Below are 21484 nucleotides of genomic sequence, written 5' to 3'. Positions count from 1 at the left end.
CATAAAATAAGAAATCCCTAAACACTCCCAACCATATTACTACTACCTTTTTTTTGGAGACAGAGTCTCAGTACGTCACCCTTGGTAAGAGTACCTTAGCATCATAGCTCACAGCGACCTCAAACTCTTGGGCTCAAGTGATTCTCTTGCCTCAGCCTCCCAAGTAGCTGGGACTACAAGCGCCCGCCACAATGCCTGGCTATTTTTTTTTTTTTGTAGTTGTTGTTGTTTAGCAGGTCCAGGCCAGGTTAGAACCTGCCAGCCCAGGTGTTATGTGGCTGGTGCCCTAACCACCACTGTGTTATGTGTACGGGCGCCAAGCTGTATTACTACTACTACCTTAATTTGTAAATGGTTTGCAGATTATGAAGCTTTCATACACAACTCTCTTATTTATAATTTGCTGGCTTATTTACTTTTTTTTTTTAAGTTTCTGCTATGGGCAAAGCCAGTGGGAAATTTATTAAAAAACCATGAATATGTCATGATTTCTGCCCTTAAAGAATAGGAAATACAGTGAGGACCAGTGAATCCTTCAAGGGCAATCTGAATAGCAAATGTTCAGTTTGTTCCCATGCTGTACCCACACTTGACCCAGGTGTTCTGCCTCTCCTGTGGGCTTTCACTCACCCTGCTCCTTCAGTCAAACACTCATGACTCCACAGATGGTCGTGACCTCGATGCACAGCAGGCTGTTTCTAATGCTGCTGTCCACAGGCCCTACTCTCTCGCACATGGTAAAGATTGAGAATAGGAAGTAAATCAACCAGATTGTCTTTTCTTAGGTTCCAATATTTTGAACACATTTTTCTCCAGGCTGGCAAATGAAAATATAAAGGAACCTCAAAATGAAAACAGGCTGCACTGAAAGGTAATAACTCTTCCCTCCATTCTTAAAGTGGAGGAGAAAAAAGGGAGGACACAGTGAAAATATACACAGGAATCCTCCTTATCCCCTAGGGTTAGAAGGATGCAGGGAAACTGCATGAATCCTATGGAGTCAATTTTGATACGAGGACAATTAATGGCAATTAATGACACAATGGGGGTGGGGGAAGGGGAGAGCAGAGAGAGGAAAGGAGGGAGGGGTGGGGTTCTTGGTGTGTGCCATAGCTTTTGGGGGCAAGACATGATTGTACAAGGGACTTTACCTAACAAATGTTATCAGTGTAACCTGGTTTCTTGTACCCTCAATGAATCCCCAACAATAAAAAAAAAAAAAAAAAAGAAGGATGCAGAGAAACAATTCTTTGTGATTAATAATTACCTGCCTGAAGTAGATGGAGCTTTTTAAGAGACTGTGGTTTAAAACTAATTACTATGAAATATTATTGCCAAGAGATGAGATGACTATATATGATAGAAGTTAGGAAATGAGAAAGTTTGTACATATTTTTTTTTTGGCCGGGGCTGGGTTTGAACCCATGACCTCTGGCATATGGGACCGGCGCCCTACCCCTTTGAGCCACAGGTGCTGCCCGTACATATTATTTTTAATTAATGAAAACAGAGAGGCTTGCTTTTCCATACATCATCTTACACACCGGCTCTCTCGACTGGTGCATCTTAATAAACATGCACGGCATCGCCATGTGAACAGATATGTTTAATGACGTTGACCTTTCTTCCTTTCATTGCAAATTTTGTTCATCATCTGTCTCTACATTTAGCATAATTTTCCCTTACATTTTTTTTAATTTTTTATATATAGGGTTTCACCTCATTTGCTTAAAAAGGAAAGGAAATGATTTTTAAGACACCATATTTCCATTACATCTTGTTTTCTGAATTTAGTCCACAGATGGTCTCCAACTTACGATTTTTTGACTTTATGATGTTAAAGTGATACGCATTCCATAGAAACCACACAACCATTCTGTTTTTCACTTTCAGTAACATTCAAGAAATTACATGAGATATTCAACACTTTATTACATAAAAGGCTATTAGATGATTCTGCCCAACTGTGGGCTAATGTAAGTTTTCTGAGCATATTTAAGGTTGGCTAACACATCTATGAAGTTTGGTAGGTAAGGTCTACTTTATATATATTTTTTTTTGAGACAGAGTCTCACTTTGTCACCCTTGGTAGAGTACCACAGCGTCATAGCTCACAGTAACCTCAAACTCTTGAGCTCAAGCGATTCTCTTGCCTCAGCCTCCCAACTAGCTAGGGCTACAGGTACGCACAACAATGCCCAGATAGTTTTTTTAGAGATGGGGGTCTTGCTTTTGCGCAGGCTAGTTTTGAACTCGTGAGCTCAGGCAATCCACCCACCTCACCTTCCCAGAGTGCCAGGATTACAGGTGTGAGCTACTGCACCTGGCTGAGCTTTACTTCATTAAATACAATTTTGACTTAGAATACTTTCAACTTACAATGGATTTATTGGGATGCAACCTCTCCAGGAAAATCAGTACTTCTTAAAAATTCTATTGATGTGACATTGCTAAAATAGAACCCCTCCTCCCATCCCTGCTCTTCCCTTAGGGGAGAGACCAGATCTGAAGACCTCTGGGGCTGGGGAGCCGAAGAAAGAAAAGCAGTGTTGGGAAAGGAGAAGAGAGAATCCTGCTAGGGGTAGTTGGAGAGTTCAGCCAGAACCCAGGAAGAAATAGACGTGAGACCCTCACTCTGTGCTAAGAAGCAGTTCTGCCCTACACTGGGATAGAGGGTGGGGACCTGTGTCTCTGTGTCCACCCAGCACGAGGCACTGAGAAGGAAACCCAACGGTCGGGTGGTAATGAGGGTGTGCAGGCAGCAGTGGCAGTACACTGTCCTTCACAACATGAAGCACAAAAAACCAGTCTGTGCTGACTGAGGGCTGCAAGGTAAGAGGTGCCAGGATGAATACTGAGCCTTCAATGCACTTACAGTGGTATCTGATCATGCAGTTCTGAGACAAGCCAGTGGCATCTGTGGTGGTCTTCCCCACGTTTGGAGACGGCAGCTTGGGAAACTACCCTATTATGTGTACTGTATTACCAATGTGAGCTCTTTGCTCGCCTACACGTCCTTGACACTGACACCAACGACAAAAAATCATGGTGATTTCATTTGCAAGAAGACCTTTTAAAAATATGACAGGTGACATTCTGGAAAAAATAAAGATGAATATAGATTTGGTTTGGAAAAACTGAATCTGAGTCTAAAATTCTGCACAAATCCTCTGTATTCAGACAAGTGAAGAGGAAGTAGGGAGAATGAAGAGAGTGACTGGGCCCTGATCATGGCCCCCCCCCCCACCTTTCCCCCCATAGTTCATCAAAATCCTTTTACTCTTACTCCTTAATAAGCAGTCACCAATTGCAGCGTTTCCTCAGCCAACATCTCTTAAATGCTGTCACGGTGTGCTCTCTCTGGGGATATGGCTGATTGACACATGGAAGAGGTCAGTGCATTGAAAAGTGACAAGAGTGATGGTGACATGCCATGGCAGGACACACACGGGTACACTCAGGATGGGCCTGAGAGGTGTTAGGCAGAATGCAGGGAAGTTGGGGCTAGGAGGGAGTCTTGGCTGAAGGTCCAGCACCCAGCTTTGTTGTGGCAGGTCTGGATGTGGTCTGAGCTGCCTATGCACTGAGGGGGGCCTTGCAGGAGGCATATGAGTAATGTATCTGGTTCCTTTAGACCTTCAGATGTGGGAAAGGAAAAGTGCCTAAACCACGTGCTGAGACCAACACTCTGGCTGGGGCCTAGAGTCGGCGAAGCCTGACCAGGTTCTGCTCTTGTTTGGTTATAAATTTCACTGGGGCTAAAGCATTAAGTTGCCCACTATGTTGATGTCCCCATAAGTACAGAGGCTACCAAAGGGCTGGAAGCTTTTTATCCTTAGTCTGAAGAGGAAGGAAACAGGACCCTACTACACACTGAGTGTTCAGTCAAGATTTGTTGAATGAATAGGCCAGACGGGGGGGCTCATGCCTGTAATCCTAGCACTCTGGGAGGCCTATGTGGGTGGATCATCTGAGCTCAGGAGTTCAAGACCAGCCTGAGCAAGAGCGAGACCTTGTCTCTACTAAAAATACAAAAGACTAACCAGGCATTGTTGTGGGTGCCTGTAGTTCCAGCTACTTGGGAGGCTGAGACAAGAGGATTGCTTGAGCCCAAGACTTTGAGGTTGCTGTGAGCTCTGATATAATAACACAGTACCCTACCCAAGGAGACAAAGTGATACTCTATCAAAAACAAACAAACAAAAAAAACCCCCAAAAAACAAAAACCAGATTTGTTGAATGAATAAGCGACAACTGCACCAGAATAGAGGATCAATGATTCTTTGTGGCTCCGATATGGCTGAAAGGGATTACTCATTTAATTTGCTTTTTGTTTAGTCAAGAACAAAGGAGATTTCAGTTAAGAAATGCTACTGCCTAGAGCAGTGATTTCTGATTAAAACAACATAACTGTTAGGAATCAGATAATCATATAGGGCAAAATATATAAATGGATGAGCAGAAAAAATGTATCTAGTCATTAACTGAATAATTATGCTATAGAGTAATATTTATGTAATTATACTAAATAGATGTTGTATGTTAACTTTGAATAAACTAGACCAAAGTGGGGGGTATTAAACCCACTCGGAAGATTACCCCAGGAAAAAAACAACAAATGTAAAGCTAACAGATGGACTAATGACATTTATGAGAATAGTAGCAACCATCCGTTAAATAAAACAAATAATTACTAAGAATAATCAACTTCCACTGAGCACTGATGAACATTAACAGGCAAATTAATAATATTATTATACAAAAGACACATAGTAATTGGATAAAGAAAAGAGATATAAGCAGATATAGAGTGCTACAGATGGAGTTAACACCCAGATCCAAACAGAAGCTTTAAAATGATACCTGAAACGTCCAGATGCTCTCATGAAGCTCTATCACTGCACACACAGGCACTCAGAAAGTGACTCCTCATACCAAGAAGACAATGTCCTCTATATCTGATGTTTCATTTGGAATGACTTTTCCTTTTCCAATTATAATCTCCATAGTTTGACTTATTCTTTCTAATCCGACATATTCAACCAAACACTTAGCCAGCTAATTCTATTCATCAATATACTTCAAAGACGGCCCCTTTCTCCCCATCTCTGTCTCCACTGCTTCACTAAGGCCTTCACCAACCATCATTTGACTTCACTGAATAAAGGCAATTACCAGCCAACAACCCTCCATGTCTTTGACTCTTTGTCATTTCAGGTAAGCTAGCTAAAAGGTGTATCTCCAATTTGCTTACAACACTTGAATGGCCTTTTATTGTGTGGGCCCATCTCCTAGCACAGCACACAAGCCTCCCTGTGAGTAACGGCCCCACCTATATCTCCATCCTTAGTTTCTCCCACCTCATGCCATCAGCCACACCAAATTGCCGGTAGCTCCTTACACCCAACACCAACGACACTGTTTTTTCATCTGCCCCCTGTCACAGCTAATACCCTACCCTTTATAGCTCTGGTTAGCCACCACTGCTTTTTTAACTTCCAGTCCCTTTTTAGATTAGGTTATGCTGTCCCTCCTGTTTCCATAATATCCTCCGTATTTCTCTATTAGGATGTCACCATGATATTGTGGTAAAATTTTCAGAGAGTATTATCAGTATACACAATGAACTACAAGCTCCTTTTGGGCAAAGGTAATGTTTTTATCTCTGTATTCCCAGCAAGGAGCAAAGAGTCTGGTACATGACAGGAACCCAAAAAATGATGAATGAAGGTCAAACAATCATATTTAAGTTACATATTACAGTGGTAGAGTTCTCTGAACTAATAAATACCTGCCACAGAATATGGTTCAACAAGTTTAACTGAGTTGGTTAAATGACGGTTAGCCATGACAAATTTCAAAGATTTGGCACTTGGGCTACCAGTATAAAAGTTAACTATGTAGTAATTATTTGCTTTTATCTACTAAAATGCAGAAGTGATTCTGGAGCACCTACTAAAATATTCTGCTACAAAGTTTTGCAATTATAGTTTTCTTATTTTAGAGATAACACACAGGGGAGTAAATGATGTATACAAAGCCCACAGAATAAAAAAACTGGTTGAATTAAAATTTAAACCAACGTTTTATAAAGGTCAGGGATCTTTCTAAATCAAGATTGTCTCACTCATGATACTCAATTATAATACAGAAAACACATAAGGCAAATTATTTCAGGAGTCACAATTTCCAGCAAAAGAGTGGGGGGAAAGGAAAATTAAGCAAGAATTCTAGAGTCAAGTCACTGGAACTTTTGTTTCTTTCTCAAGAAAGATTACCACTGTGAGCTGTTTTTTTAACCTCAAAATAGCTGAGGTATTAATACTGTCAAACAGAATTTCAAGGAGTGCCTATGAAGCCACATAGATGATTAAGATGTCACAGTGACACAATTTTAGGTCTGTAACCTTGGCAAACTTTAAATCTGCTTCTTAAATAAGAGAAGTAGAGAAGTTAGATAAGAGAAGCTATCATATAGGAAGTAGAAATCAGCTTAAAAGAACCCCAGGCATTCCAGAAATTTACTGATCCAGAAAATGGGAAGACTCACTTTAATTTAGCTGAACCTTGCTAAATCTAGAAACTCATTTCTTGGTTCATACAATTTTTCTTTATTCCTTAATTTGGTTTCTGAAGGTTAGAATTTTCCTAAATTGGGCAGGTGCCAGATAATTGGGACAATAAAAGATAACACAAATGTAAATCCTGATGAAGTGGGAGCCAGTGTCAAGACAAGGGTCATATAGGACAAGTGATAAGAAGTGGTTAAGTGTGACAAGTGGTAATAAGTGATAAGGAAAGTGAAAGGCCTTACATCTTCAGCAAAGGCTGCATATGGCTACAGACATTAATAACTAAAAGGAAATTTTCTGATTTGCATTTCTCTGATGATTAAAGATGATGAGCATTTTTTCATATGTCTGTAGGCCGTGCACCTGTCTTCTTCAGAGAAGTTTCTCTTCAAGTCCCTTGCCCATCCTGCGATGGGATCACTTGTTCTTTTCTTGCTTATACATTTGAGTTCTCTGTGGATTCTGGTTATTAAACCTTTGTCGGAGACATAACCTGCACATATCTTCTCCCATTCTGAGGGCTGTCTGCTTGCTTTACTTACTGTGTTCTTGGCTGTGCAGAAGCTTTTTAGTCTGAACAGGTCCCAGTGTATTTTTGAAGCTGCTTCAATTGCCCGGGGGATCCTCCTCATAAAATACTCACCAGGCTGATTCCTTCAAGAGTTTTCCCTGCACTTTCTTCAAGTATTTTTATAGTTTCGTGTCTTAAGTTTAAATCTTTAATCCAGTGAGAGTCTATCTTAGTTAATGGTGAAAGGTGTGGGTCCAGTTTCAGTCTTCTACAGGTTGCCAGCCAGTTCACCCAGCACCATTTGTTAAATAGGGAATCTTTTCCCCACTGAATGTTTTTAATTGGCTTGTCAAAGATCAAATAACGGCAAGAAGCTGGGTTCATCTCTTGGTTCTCTATTCTGTTCCAGACATCTACTTCTCTGTTTTTGTGTCAGTACCATGCTGTTTTGATCACTATCGATTTATAGTATAGTCTGAGGTCTGGTAGCGTGATTCCTCCTGCTTTGTTTTTATTTCTGAGTAATGTCTTGGGTATTTGAGGTTTTTTTCTGATTCCATATAAAATGAAATATTATTTTTTTCAAGATCTTTAAAGTATGACAGTGGAGCTTTAATAGGGATAACCTAAGAACATGGGGAAGGGGGTGAGGGAGGGGAGGGAGGGGGGAGGATGGGCAGAGGGAGGGTGATTGGTGGGTTTACACCTGTGGTGCATCTTACAAGGGTACATGTGAAACTTAGTAAATATAGAATATAAATGTCTTAACACAATAACTAAGAAAATGCCAGGAAGGCTATGTTAACAGTGTGATGAAAATGTGTCAAACGGTCTATAAAACCAGTGTATGGTGCCCATGATCACATTAATGTACACAGCTATGATTTAATAATAAAAAAATAAAAGGGAATTTTCTATTGTGCTCATTAGAGCCACTTTCAAACAGAATATTTTGTAGTTATGTTTTTCACAGAAAAATAGTATTACCCTACTGCAACAAATAACTTAAAAATATATCACATTAAGAAAATCCTATTTACCATTAATTGTTTTTTGTGGCCTAACTTTACTCCTTACTTTTATTCTCTACTTTTATTTTCTCTTTGCCTTGATTCTCTCATTTATTATTTTTTAATTATAATAATTATTTTGTTTTATTATATTTTATTATATGTATTTCTATAAACTTTAAAATTGCTTTAAGGCCTAAGTGAAGTATAAATAGAATGAGTGCAATTTGGAAACTCTTGTAAACTAAAGTCGATAAATCAGCAAGGACATATAGGTCTGGCAACTTTTTAACATTTCCTTATAATATAGATCTGATAATTTTTCATCAAGTTCCGCTAATATTTAGAGAAAAAATGAGGTGCTGTTTTTCACTCTCAAATTTAGGCTGATTAATATAGATTTCTCAATCTAACTACCTAACATGTTCTCTTTTCTAAGTTAACTGTTTTATTGTTCAAAATCGTTACCATTACCATTTAATATGGCAGGAATTAGCCACCAAGAGAAAAAAAAATTCTTTTTGAAACTCTAGCATATTTAATGATAATGAGTAATCAATCTTTCCAAAGTCTAAGAAACTATTTTTAGGCACATGTGAATTACCTCTAGTTGCATGCGGGACACTGTAGAAGGGATTAGGTAACAATAGTTCTTTCCAAGACAATACCATGAGCTATATACAAAAACCAGTAATATAAATTCAGAATAAATCTAAAACTCAATTTGAGAACTCAGAAAATTTAACAAAGCGGTCTTTTTCTCTTTTATTTTTCCCTTCCTTTACTGTGTTCTTACACATCCTGCAATAAAAAAGTTAAAGCAGTTTCCACAGAGATACATAATTTGCTCAACATTTCAGAGTGAGCAAAACTCTTATTTGGCTGCTTAAAATAGAATCCAATGTTATTTTAAAAATAATTTTGTATTATGCCATGTGACAGCCAAAACATGATGAAACATGTCTCCTCAACCCACCACCTTCTGCAAATCTCCACTGTTCGAAGACTATTTCAATTTGCATGTCTCTTCTATAGGTTTCTTGAGCCTTACTTATCTGTATATTTCATGTGCCCAACCATACTATAGTCTTTAAACAGCAGGGCCAACTTGTGTTTGTATTCCATCTACTCCCAGGCCCCAGTACAATGATTATACACACTCACATATGTTATACATATATAAATATAGACACACACACACTATGTGTTTTCAAGAATTAGGAAGAAATGGATTTGTTCATTTGTTCCAAGGGAGAAGAATATTTGGTGTCAAGGCCTTCAGTGTAACAGCCCTGTCTGAGAAAGTGAAAGGTACTTAGTGTTAATACTATTCACATTAGGGTTAATACTACTTGTATTTATGTTAGTGTTCTTGATCAATCAATGACACACAGGTGGAAGAAGACAATGTTAAAAGATTTGCACCAATGAATGTCAAAACATGAAGGCAATCCTCTGATGGAGGAACTGGTTGCCTGGTTCCACATTCTCTAGTAGCTTATGCAAAAGCTTGCTATTTAGTCTGGATTGCAACTAGTAATTTAGTAAAGTGTTCCAATGCCTCAAAAAGAACAGACTTCTTTTTTTTTTTTGAGATAGAGTCTCAAGCTGTCACCCTGGGTAGTGTCGTGGCATCACAGCTCACAGCAATCTCAAATTCTTGGGCTTCTGCGATTCTCTTGCCTCAGCCTCCCAAGTAGCTGGGACTACAGGTGCCCACCACAACGCCCAGCTATTTTTTGGTTGTTTGGCAGGCCCAGGCTGGATTCGAACCGGGCAGCTCCAGTGTATGTGGCGGGTGCCCTAGCCACTGAGCTACAGGCACGGAATTAAGAACAGACTTCTAAACACCTATCATTATTTAGTCCCTTTCTTATCAATGCAGTCATAGATTTCAACAATGTTTCATTCAGTTGGGTAATACACAGTAACTGAGACCTAACTTTTGTCAGCACTTAGGAATTTTACCATTTAGGACCATAGGGAGCTTGTTTAGCCATTTCAGCTGTAAGGAGTAACTGTGAAAAAAAAAATCCCTTCGGTTTGATAACTCTCAAACTTGTGCAGGCTGAGTGAGAAGATGTACTGAGATGGGTTCCACTGGCCTCACATGTGCCAGCTGTCTCATCACCCCCATAAGATGGATACTGCCTGCCACCAACGTGCACCAGGGGGCTGTGTAGGATAAAAGATGAAAGGACAAAAAGATGAGAATACTATAACTGAAATGATGACAGGCACCATTACTCTTAGATCGGTCCGGATCGGGCCGGAACAAGACAAGAAAAGAACGAATGGGCCAAGTACTGTCATGATGAGAGTTAATGAGCTAAGTGCTGCGACAAATTGTTTTACTTATCCATTAGTTGCTAGATCTGCATTATGTTACCTTATTGTCATCTAACTGCCCTTTACGTTACCTATCTACTAATCTGCTAAAATGCAAGGTTTGCTTCTGTAAAAGGGGTCATTGTGATCCCGTGCTCGCTTTTTGCTTCTTTTGCCAACTTTCTTTTTGCTCCTAATTGCTAACTTTCAGCCCACTGTTTGGCCCTTTGCCAACTTTCAGACTAGAAAAACCCCAACTTCAGACCCCTCAATGCTTTCTCACTTTAGACTTTGCTGAGAGAGCCCCGTGGTTAATAAAAGACTCCTTTTTGAAATTCTAATGTGAGTGGGTGGTCCTTATCTTGCCCCATAACAGTACATGTTATGGGAAGTTTCCACTGAAGAGGTCAAGGTTGTAGAGGAAGCAGTGCACTGGGAGTTGGGTGGCTTTTTAGAAGAATTCCCATTTTGTCCATGACCAGTTGTGAGATTTCAGTCAAACTGCTTCTCCTTTCTATGCCCCATTTTGTCAGACCTGCTTTATAACTAACTTACTGTGATTTCACCCAGCATTTAAAGTTATGTGCTCTCACTCAATCCAAGGCTTCAGCCACCATTACCTATGTCTGGCTTTGATACATCATTTGCATTGTACTTCCACAGTGCCCCAAGGCAACACCTGTGGCAGACATAGGCTGTTGGCTCACCCCACAGTCCTCCCCAATCCTTTTCTCCCTGCCATCTTCCACTAGAGTGGCTAGAAGAGTTGTATCTTAATTTTTCAGTGTCTTGTTCACCTAGTGGTACAAATGTAACAAGAGTTTTGGTAGCGATATAAACAGAAGTTTGCTGGAAAGCTTCTAGAAAAGTTTGCCTTCCCTGGTTGGGGTTGCCCTTCTTTCTTCTTCCTGCCTGAATAAGAATGTGATGTTTGAAACTTTAATAGCTGTCTACAACCATCAGACACAAGCATGAAAGGAATACTGAGACTCACAGACTTTGACATTATCCAGTTGCTAAATCAGCTCTGGCAGCTACATACCTCTAGACCTTTTCAATGTGAGAAGAATAAACCTTTTACCTACTTAGGCCCTGTGTAACATCTTCCTATTACTTATAGTCAAAAGCCTTCTGAATGATATCTATTGTTAAGGTGGCACTCAGAAGGGCAGATCCTCTAGACAGCTTTTCCCCCTTTGTGCTTTTATTGATAAATTTGACAGGGGATTTACCACGTTTTACTCTTAATGGGAGGCTCATCTTGATCTGCAGCTCCTTGCCCAGCACTTAGTGTGTAATACTTATAAGAAAGACTCAGATATTTGATGAAGAATTAGGAAATTCTGGGCGGCGCCTGTGGCTCAGTCGGTAAGGCGCCGGCCCCATATACCGAGGGTGGCGGGTTCAAATCCGGCCCCGGCTGAACTGCAACCAAAAAATAGCTGGGCGTTGTGGCGGGCGCCTGTAGTCCCAGCTACTAGGGAGGCTGAGGCAAGAGAATCGCTGAAGCCCAGGAGTTGGAGGTTGCTGTGAGCTGTGTGATGCCATGGCACTCTACTGAAGGCCATAAAATGAGACTCTGTCTTTACAAAAAAAAAAAAAAAAAAAAAGAATTAGGAAATTCTGACACCCCATTTGATATGCATTTGGGCATTACCTTAGTTTTTCTCATGTTTTACAATAATATTTTCTTAATCTGTAGGAGGAACTGTGATAAAAATTACCTCCAAATACTTTCTCTTGCTTTTCAACAATAAATATTTACAAATTCATACTAGATAGGTACTGTTCTAAGCACTAACAACAGGGATAAAACAGAATTTCTGCCTCCACAGACTGAAGAAAAGTAAATCAACAATTATAATATTGTGTGACACATGCCATAATAAATACAAGAACAGTGTGCTTCCTCAACATCTGCTTATATTCCAATTCATCTAGCAACTGCCTGTCAGGCATGGCATGAATCACCTCAACTTTCCACCCTCTTATCTTTCAACTTACTCTCACCAGCTTCACTTCACTGATGGTAAACAAAGTGCCCTTCCTTCTGCCCAAGACCAACCCCACCACCTGTACTCTCAGATATACTACTTTTCATCTCTAATGGGGAATCATTCCAGCAATTATCCACACTAGGGGTGGGGGAGGTTGGACAATTAAATTCAAGAACTCATCCTAGAAAAAGTGCTACATATCTCACTGCTAAATACTGGGCTACAGTCACCTTCAAAGTACTCCCCTTGGCCATCTGGTGACCATAGTGATATTCAGCGATGAGGGATGTAGTACTTTTTTCTAGGATGAGTTCAAAAACTTAATTGACCCTGTACACTCAACTGTGGCAGTTACATCACTTCTTTTTTTTTTTTCCCAAAAAAAAAAATTTTTTTTTTTTTGGTTGCAGTTTATGGCCCAGGCTGGGTTTGAACCTGCCACCTCTGGCATATGGGGCAGGTGCCCTACTCCTTTGACCCACAGGTGCCGCCCAGTTAACTCACTTTTGATTCACTTCTCAACCTCCATGATCTGGGTTTTGCCACAGCACTCCACTAACAATGCTGCTCTGCTGAAGGGTGCAGTTATCTCTATGTGGCCAAATCCAGGGACCACATGCCTGTTTATTTGTAGGACTTCACTAAGGTAAGTGACATGCTGACCACAACTGCCTTCCCAAAATATATGACTGTCTTGACTTCCACAACAATACTCTTTGCTTGTTCTCTTCCTATTTCTTAGATACTACAGAAGTTACCCAAGGGGCAAGGGGGTCCCTAACACCTTACTGAAGATACCCCAAAAGCACGTTTCTGTATTTCAGGAGACATTTGCTTTTCTCATTCTCATTCTCTTATGAGTGTACAGTGAACTTAGCAGATGCTAGTAACAAACTGTAGGCAGAAATCAAAAGCATCCAGTCATCTTATACCAAGCTCAACATTAAAACAATTTATAAAAATATCAAACAGTATCATTTTTTGTGATTGGGGGAAGGAAATTCATTACTCTTCATAAAAAATGTTATTTATGTTAACATGAAATACACGTGTAAGAGTTTTATCAAGGGGTGGCGCCTGTGGCTCAGTAAGTAGGGCACCAGCCCCATATACCGAGGGTGGTAGGTTTGAACCCAGCCCCGACCAAAACTGCAACAAAAAATAGCTGGTATCCTGGTGGGCGTCTATAGTCCCAGCTACTCGGGAGGCTGAGGCAAGAGAATCGCCTAAGCCTAGGAGTTGGAGGTTGCTGTGAGCTGTGATGCCATAGCACTCTACCCAGGGCGACAAAGTGAGACTCTGTCTCAAAAAAAAAAAAAAAAAAGTTTTATCAATTCATTTAGAAATAGGTGTTTTAAAAAGGTTTTAATTTCTTAATAGTTTGGTTTTAACTTTTAATATGATAAATATAGATAACTATGCCCCACAGAAGCAAAAGCTTTGTATGGCCCTCACTTGATATTTAAGAATGTTGAAAGGGTCCTGAGAGCAGTAAGTTCTCAAACTGTATCTTCTTGGCCTCCTTTCTGGGCTCTTCCTCAGCCAACTCCTTCAATTTTGAAGTTACCTTGAATAGCATCCTGACCACACTAATTTTCTGTCCAGTAACTAAGACTTTTCAATCTTGATGCAACTGACATTTTGGGCCAGATAATGAGGGCTGTCATCTATCCAACCCTGGCCTCTGATTATCTGCCAGTAGCACTCCTTACCCAAGTTGTGACAACCAAAAATGTCTCTAGATATTGTCAAAGAAAATCACTGCAGGATGGGAACCACTAATCTGAATATCCTCCCTTGAGATTTCAGCTACTATCAAGGTTTTAATTCCACTTATAACAATTTTACTTATTGAGTACCTACTCTGCCAGGCACTGTTCCAAATGCTTGATTAACTCACTTAAGCCTTAATAATTCCAGATGTATGAGGACGGGCGCGAGGGCTCATGCCTGTAATCTCAGCACTCTGGGAGGCCAAGGTGGGTGGACTGCCTGAGGTCACAAGTTGGAGACCAGCCTCAGCCAGAGAAAGACCTTGTCTCTAAAAATACCCTGGCGAGTGCCTATAGTCTCAGCTACTTTGGAAGCTGAGACAAGAGAATTGCTTGAGCTCGAGAGTTCGAAGCTGTTGTGAGCTGTGACGCTATGGCACTCTACCAGAGACAACAAAGTGAGACTTTGTCTCAAAAAAATAATAATAATTAAAGATGTATGGGTGGTGCCTGTGGCTCAAGGAGTAGGGCCCTGGCCCCATATACCAGAGGTGGTGGGTTCAAACCCAGCCCTGGCCAAAACTGCAAAAAAAAAAAAAAAAAAGATGTATACATTATTACTCCTATTTTATTAATTAGGAAAATGCAGGATAGTGACTTTCTCCAGCACTGATGGGTCCTCTGAGCTTTAGACTCTTGCGATTCACTGCCTCTGTTGGCAATGCTGGTGAAATTCACACTCAAGACAATGAAAAAGTTCCAAAAACTCTTTGCAAGGCCAGCTATTTCTGTATTTCCTAAGTCAGTTGATGGTACAACTTTTACACTTAACTTTCTCTATGCCTCAGTTTAACCAGAAACCTAGACATCATTCTAGACTTGGCTTATATTTTCTCCCTTATTCATGACTCCAGTCAAGTTGTAATAAATTCATTTTCTAATCATTTGTTAAATATGTCATCTTCTCTATCCTCCATTATTCCTGTCCTCATTAGGGTCCCACTGTTGTAATCATCTCCCATTTGGTGTTTGTCTCCAGTTGTTGAAAATTAAAAGTGCTGCCAGAGTGAACTTCCAAAAATGCAAATCTAGCTGTGTCACTTTGGTGGCTTCCTATAAGCTAAGAATAAAGTTGGGTTCCTTAGCATGACCCAAAGGCCCTAAAAAATGTGGCCCTCTCCATTAGTCTTATCCTGTTATCTCCTGAATCCCACTTTGCCCTCCTGCAACATTCTACCTTTTGCCCTAACCCGAGTATACCATGCTACATCATGTCTTTGATCCAGTGTCACCTTTGGGGAAACCTTCCTGATTCTACACCCTGTTTATACTTCTGTCACAGTATTTAACACAGTTTGTGAAAACTGTCTCTATATCTGTATCACACATATTTCTGTAAAGCCACTGATAGTGGGTGCCTTGTTGAGTTCAAAATTTCTATCTTTCTGGCTCCAGGACCTGGTATAGTGCTGGAATAGGTAGGCTGTACTGAAGGTTTTTGGAAGCACTGAGGGTTAAAAAAAAAAAATATATATATATATATATATACACACACACACACACACACACACTCTGTATATTTTAGTGGAGAGAGGAACAGAAGTGGGGTCTGTGGAAGGGTGTAAGTCTGGAAAACTTTTGTTCAGAGAAAATCATGATTAGCTGAATCTTGAAGGAAGAGGAAAGACTCTGGATTAAGGGCATGCCATACAGAACAGTACTTGCAAACGTTCAGAAGCCCAAGAGGAAATGGCACATATAAGAAACTGCAAATGATTATGACAGAAAAAGGTAGGACTTGCTGTGCTGGAGACTGGAGAAGGAAGACAGGATTCATTCTACTAAAATGTGGTGTATATGTAGTCTTACGTGAGAGTTTAAAATTTTTTATTTCAATATCGCAATTACTTTATGTATCATACTTTTCAGATTGTTTCACAATTTGCACTAGTTTAGTTCTGATTGCTTATCTAATACTTCCTGTGTGACTTCTGATAAGTAACTTAACCTCTCTGTGCCTCAGTTGCCTTATAGGGTCATAAAAATAGTCCCCACCCCACAGGGCTGTTGTCATAAATGTGCTAATACATGTAAAGAACATAAAACAACAGTGGCACGCAGAATTGATCAGTAGGTGGTGTGGTTATTGATTTGCTATCAATGACAAATAGCTGCTGAAATTAGAGGGGAGGGAAGGAGCTATCCTTGAAATCCATAAGACACAGCCCTAATATAAAAGACATATTTTATTTTATTTTGTATTTTTTTGAGAAAGAGTCTCACTTTATCACCCTGGGTAGAGTGTTGTGGTATCATAGCTCACAGCAACCTCAAACTCTGAGAGGATCAGGTAATTAGTAAAGACACCTAATCTGAAAGAATCCCAACAGAATCCATAAGATACCTACAGTAATGATGGGTCAGAAGTTATAAGAAGGTAGAAACTATGTGAAAACAGAGGCTCTAAAATAGTGAAAAGAAATATAAAAAAGAACAAGGGAATCAAAAGCAAATAGTGGAATGATGCCTGCATGTGAAAAGCGAGTGTACAATATTAAAGATGTAAGAGTTTAGACTCTTACTGTTCTACTGTTAAAGGTCCTATAAGCGGGATCCCTGTCTGGTGAGCCTCGATAAACTAAGGTTTCAGCTCCTGGAATCTTGTGAGACCCTTCTTTCTTTACTGCTATTGATGCATCCACCCTGAATTCCCTATGAAGAATAGAGTTCATTCTTGCAACCAAAAAGAATTAAGATACCTAGGAAATAAAAGAGAGAGCTAGAGTGAGCCTTCAGTTTTGTGACCACGTGCTACAGACCCGCCACTTCCACTTGCAGGTCTTCCAATTCTCAAGAGAAGTTTTTTATATGTATATGCAACAGTGGCTCTAACTTCACCAACTACAGACTTCAAGTACACTTTTTTTTTTAACCGCAGAAACCTGATACTAATCGTGCTCTTTGAGCACGAACTAAAGCATCCTTCTAGGGGGAAAACGTCATCAAGACTTTAACACCTTCCCTGAAGCGAAGCAGGGCAAGCCCTATGCTCCTCCCCCGAGTGGTTTCAGAGGGCTACTCCTGTGAGCAAGGACACACTTTGCGATGGAGTCGTCAGGATCACCGTCCCAAGGCTGCTAGCAGAGGACTGTGGCTCCTTGTCGCCTTGGCGACATTACCGGGTAGCCGGCGCCCCCGGCCCTCCCGGCCCCCACGGCCCGCCGAATCACCTGTAGTTGTAGGCGCTGAAATGCTTGCTCTCTCTCAGCATAGCCCGATACAGGTCTAACACTTGCGCGCGGCTGGAGGCTGCCATTTTGGAAAGAAAAAAAATAAATGGGTCCTCTACACGGAGGTCCCGAGTTTAACCCGACCCACAAAACTTCAGCCGATGCAAAAATCACAAACGAAATAAAACGCGGCGGCTCGGCCTTGCTAGCCAGCGTCTGGCCAGGCCTACGCCCAGATCACCGTTGTGGACCGCGGTGGGCGCCGGGCGCAGGACGCAGCTTTGGAGGCGGGCGCAGGCAGGGCTGCGGACACCTAAGGGGGCGGTGCGGAGAGGGAGGCTCCAGCGCACTGCAGCTGCTCCGCGCAGCGGGAAGGCGGGGGAGGTGTGCTGCAGCCTCTGCATGGAGCCATGCTTCCCCTCGGGGACCGAGCACTGAGGGCAGCCCCGTTATATACTGCCTAAGCGAACTGCCCAGGGGCCTGGAGGAGACATTTGTTCTCCACGCACAGAGCCCCTAGTACCTCCCCAAAGCCCGAAGCCGTGTTGTCAGGGTTACCGAACGCGCGCCGCTCAGACGCCCCGCCCCCATTGGCTGAGGCCGTCCTTGGCGCTGCCTGCGAGGCTGTGCGGGATTTCGAGGATGACTTGACTTTTGTCGACCCAGAATGCAGGATGGGTTTCGGGGTTTTCATGGCCTTGGTCCATCCGGGGGATGCGGCGTGAGGAGCGTGGGGATAACGGGCCAACGTCGCCCTGGCGCTCCGGCTCTGCTCAGGGCGACCGCCTTAGGGGCCTCGGGGGCAGGGCCCACTTTCTGTCAAAATGGCAGCGCCCAGCATGTACGAGTACTATTGAAGTCGGGGTTTTGGCTCCTTGTTGATGGGACTGAGCGAACTTACCTGCTGCATTTCTGATTTTGAAACACACCGGGTCTAGGTTCCTGGCGAGCAGTGGGTGAGTGCCAGCCTCACTGCACTGCAACGTAGGGGCGCGACGTGGGCGGCTGGGGGCGTAAGGGAGTTTGCAATGGGCATGGATTATTTCCTTTTCTAGATGTTTTTGCTTTTAAGTCAAGAGTCCACATGGTTTAGCAATCTAATAAATGCATTAAAAAGGCGGTGTAGCATGGGCTGTAGACGTAAGTGATTAGTTGGGGACCTTTAGGGCCTTAGGTATGCTGCAAGAAGCTGAACAAGTTTTTTCTCCTGACTTTTCTCAGAAGACTTCAACTTTTTTGAATAACCTTGTTAAAACGGTGGATACAGTTCCTTTGGGTCCTTTAGCGTGGAACTGGGTGCAGGGAAGCCCCAGCCAGTTTTATCTACTGTGTTTGCAAAGCATTTCTTATTTTTGGAATCGTGCTTTTATACAATCGTTAGGAAGGGCCACAACTTTCTTCTCCCAAACACAGTGAAGAGTAACTTTATACATAAAAAAACACGTTTGCTTTAACATCTTTCTTCCAACCACTTAGTTACAAGTGTGTTCTTACCTGTTTTTGTATATCTTGTTTTGAAACACTTGTGGTATTTCTGTATATTGAAACAACTTTATATTTCCAGAAACTTTAAAGGCAGGAAACATTTCCCTGGCCTACTGTTCTTCAGTATACTTGCAGCCAGGTGTGTGCATTCAGACATGCTTACTAGTGATGATGCAATGGTATTAAAAAAATACTTTTGCTAAATACTTCCAAGGAGAAAATACTTTTGCTAAAATCCTTTTAAACTCTGATTTTCTTTTTTTCTTAAAGATCTCATACACTTGTGAGGAGTAGCGAAGTTCTGTCACTTTTGGGTTGGTCACTTCATTGGGCAAGTCTAGCCTCAGGCGTTTTGAAAGCACTTTTAACATGTTGACTATTTTGTTTGGCATTTCTTACAAAGAGTGAGAAGGAAAAATGTCAAGAATTATTTTGGCTTGTTTAAAAACAGTGGCAATTACATTATTTTATTATGTTCTGAAAGTGAAGTTGGAGTAATTACTATATGCACAATTTATGCCTCATTATCAAGGAATTTAATCTAAATTAATGTATCTAAATTACATAACTTTGTTGTAATCAAATAAAATGTTTTCAAATAAATATGTATAATTTAAATCGTTTGGTAGCGGGCGGCGCCTGTGGCTCAAAGGAGTAGGGTGCTGGCCCCATATACCAGAGGTGGCGGGTTCAAACCCTACTGGGCCAAAAACTGCAAAAAATAAAATAAATAAATAAATAAATAGTTTGGTAGCCTAGTCATCTTTTAGTCAAGCAACAGTTGAAGTTGCTTGAGTGCAACAAGTAGTTACTGGAATTTCTTTCTTCTTTTGGTTCTTGGTCTCCCTATTCAAAGAATGAACCCAGGGACCACAGATCAGTGGTATAGGATTTTATTAGAAAGGAATACAGAAGGAGTAAAAGCACCAGAGCTTCTGGCAAAGAGGAAGACCAGGAAGTCTCCTGCATGAGTCCTTTGTCTAGGGATATGTATTATCTTTTGGCCAGGACTTGGTAGGTGGAAAAAACCTTTTCAAAGTTAGTAAGTGTATTAACAAATGAATGAATGCCATCCCTCCCCTAGGGCAAGGTTATTAGGTCTTTGCAGTTTTTGTCTCAGGGAAGGGTTTAAGGTGATTGCTTCCTACTCAAGGTAGAACCACCCAAAAGTTTATAGGCTACTTTGTTGATGACCTTGCTAGAGCCCAGAGGGTGTGGCCTGGAAAGGGCAGCCTGTTTGTGCTTAGAGATGGGGGTCTGATTTCTGAGCCTACCTGGACCTAGAGAATGGGGGGGAGGGGCCTCTGTCCAGCCTTGCCTGGGGGAATCCTGTATCAGTAGCTTCCCAGTAATTCTAAGCTAAGTGTTGACTCACACACACAAAAAAACTATTTTATTGCAATGATTTAACAATTAGTTGGATATGACTGCTTTGAAAGACTAATAAAAAATCATATTCCACAGCTAAATTTCTATTTTTGCACATCTTCATTGCAGAAAGGAGTTTTTGTTTGTTTGTTTTTAAAAAAGAACAATAACTCTGAGATTGTGAGTAGAATTGGGCCAGAAGTTGAGAATGGACCTTACTTATATGCATTGTAATCTGGGCCAAGATGTTTCTTAGGTAATTAAACTAGGGTATATCACTGTAAAAATTTCTTTAGTATTCACTTATACATAGTATTTATCAACTGTTTATAGTTCTTTACCTACCTAAAATTATTATATTAAGTTTAGGGTTCTCAAAGAGCATTTAATGCTTTGTGAAGAGACATTTCTCTGACCAAAATAAGCCACATAAGAGCAATTTACTGGGCTTAAGCTTAAATGTCAAAATATTGTGGAAAGTGAAGTAAATCTTTTATAGGAGAAACAACTCATGAAAGTATTGAAAGAACTAGACCAGCACCATCTTAAGAGTTCAGTTTCGCTCCCCCCCCACCCTGCCATTTCACTCAGTAAGTTTACTTTCCAGACAAGCCCAGGCAATTCCCCGAAATCATGAGACAACCGCCCACCAATCAGGGACCCCCCACCTAACCAATCCAGAAGCGCCCCCTTTGTTTCAAGCTGTGCACACCCACCCTCTGCGCCGGACCAAAAGAACTCCCTATTCCAGAACTCGGGGTTCCTGGCTGGGATCCGTTGCAACGGAGTCCCCGGGAGCCCAAATTTGAACTTGCAATAAACGGCCCTTTTGCTTTTGCATCGGACTCAGCTCCCTGGTCTTTGTGGGGGATTTCGAGATCTGGGCACAACAGTATTTGGAAATTATTCTGCTACATATATGAATCTACATATTTTACATATTTTTCATTTATATTTATCAATCATTGCAATAGAATACAAAGCCAGAAGAGACCTTCGACATCAACTGCTTTGTATAGATGAACAAACTGAAGCCCTTTCCCATAGTCATTTATTCATTCAACATTTACTGAATACTTCAAAAATACCTTATGTGAGCTGATACAGTTTCAGGTATGAGAGGCCCCACTGCCAAGAAACCTATAGGTGACTAGGTAAACAAAACATTTATTTTTGACAGGTGATATGATAGGAGTACTAATGCCAAATACTAGGGGAGTACAGAAAAGGGATATTCAACCAGGGTTTTGACCCAAGGGAAGGCTTTCTTT

The 21484-nt window shown here is 41.1% G+C and overlaps 2 protein-coding genes across 5 annotated transcripts in view; one reads left to right on the top strand and one right to left on the bottom strand.

Annotated features, from left to right (window-relative positions):
- The window catches only part of LYRM4 (LYR motif containing 4), a 178605-nt gene extending 160945 nt beyond the window's left edge, over positions 1-17660 (bottom strand). The window contains exon 1 of the mRNA XM_053602319.1: positions 17361-17660. Within this exon, the coding sequence (XP_053458294.1) occupies positions 17361-17446 (86 nt within the window). The 5' untranslated portion in view covers positions 17447-17660. The remainder of the gene's footprint in view (positions 1-17360) is intronic.
- Positions 17661-17992: 332 nt separating this feature from the next.
- The window catches only part of FARS2 (phenylalanyl-tRNA synthetase 2, mitochondrial), a 523237-nt gene continuing 519745 nt past the window's right edge, over positions 17993-21484 (top strand). For all 4 annotated transcript variants that reach the window (XM_053602315.1, XM_053602317.1, XM_053602313.1 and 1 more), the window contains exon 1: positions 17993-18316. The gene's annotated coding sequence lies outside the window, so the exon portion shown is untranslated. The remainder of the gene's footprint in view (positions 18317-21484) is intronic.

This window comes from Nycticebus coucang, chromosome 9, assembly GCF_027406575.1.
Source record: "Nycticebus coucang isolate mNycCou1 chromosome 9, mNycCou1.pri, whole genome shotgun sequence".
In the NCBI taxonomy this organism is placed as follows: Eukaryota; Metazoa; Chordata; class Mammalia; order Primates; family Lorisidae; genus Nycticebus; species Nycticebus coucang.
The sequence above is the reverse complement of the archived record's forward strand: the minus strand, read 5'-3'. Positions and strand labels throughout refer to the sequence as shown.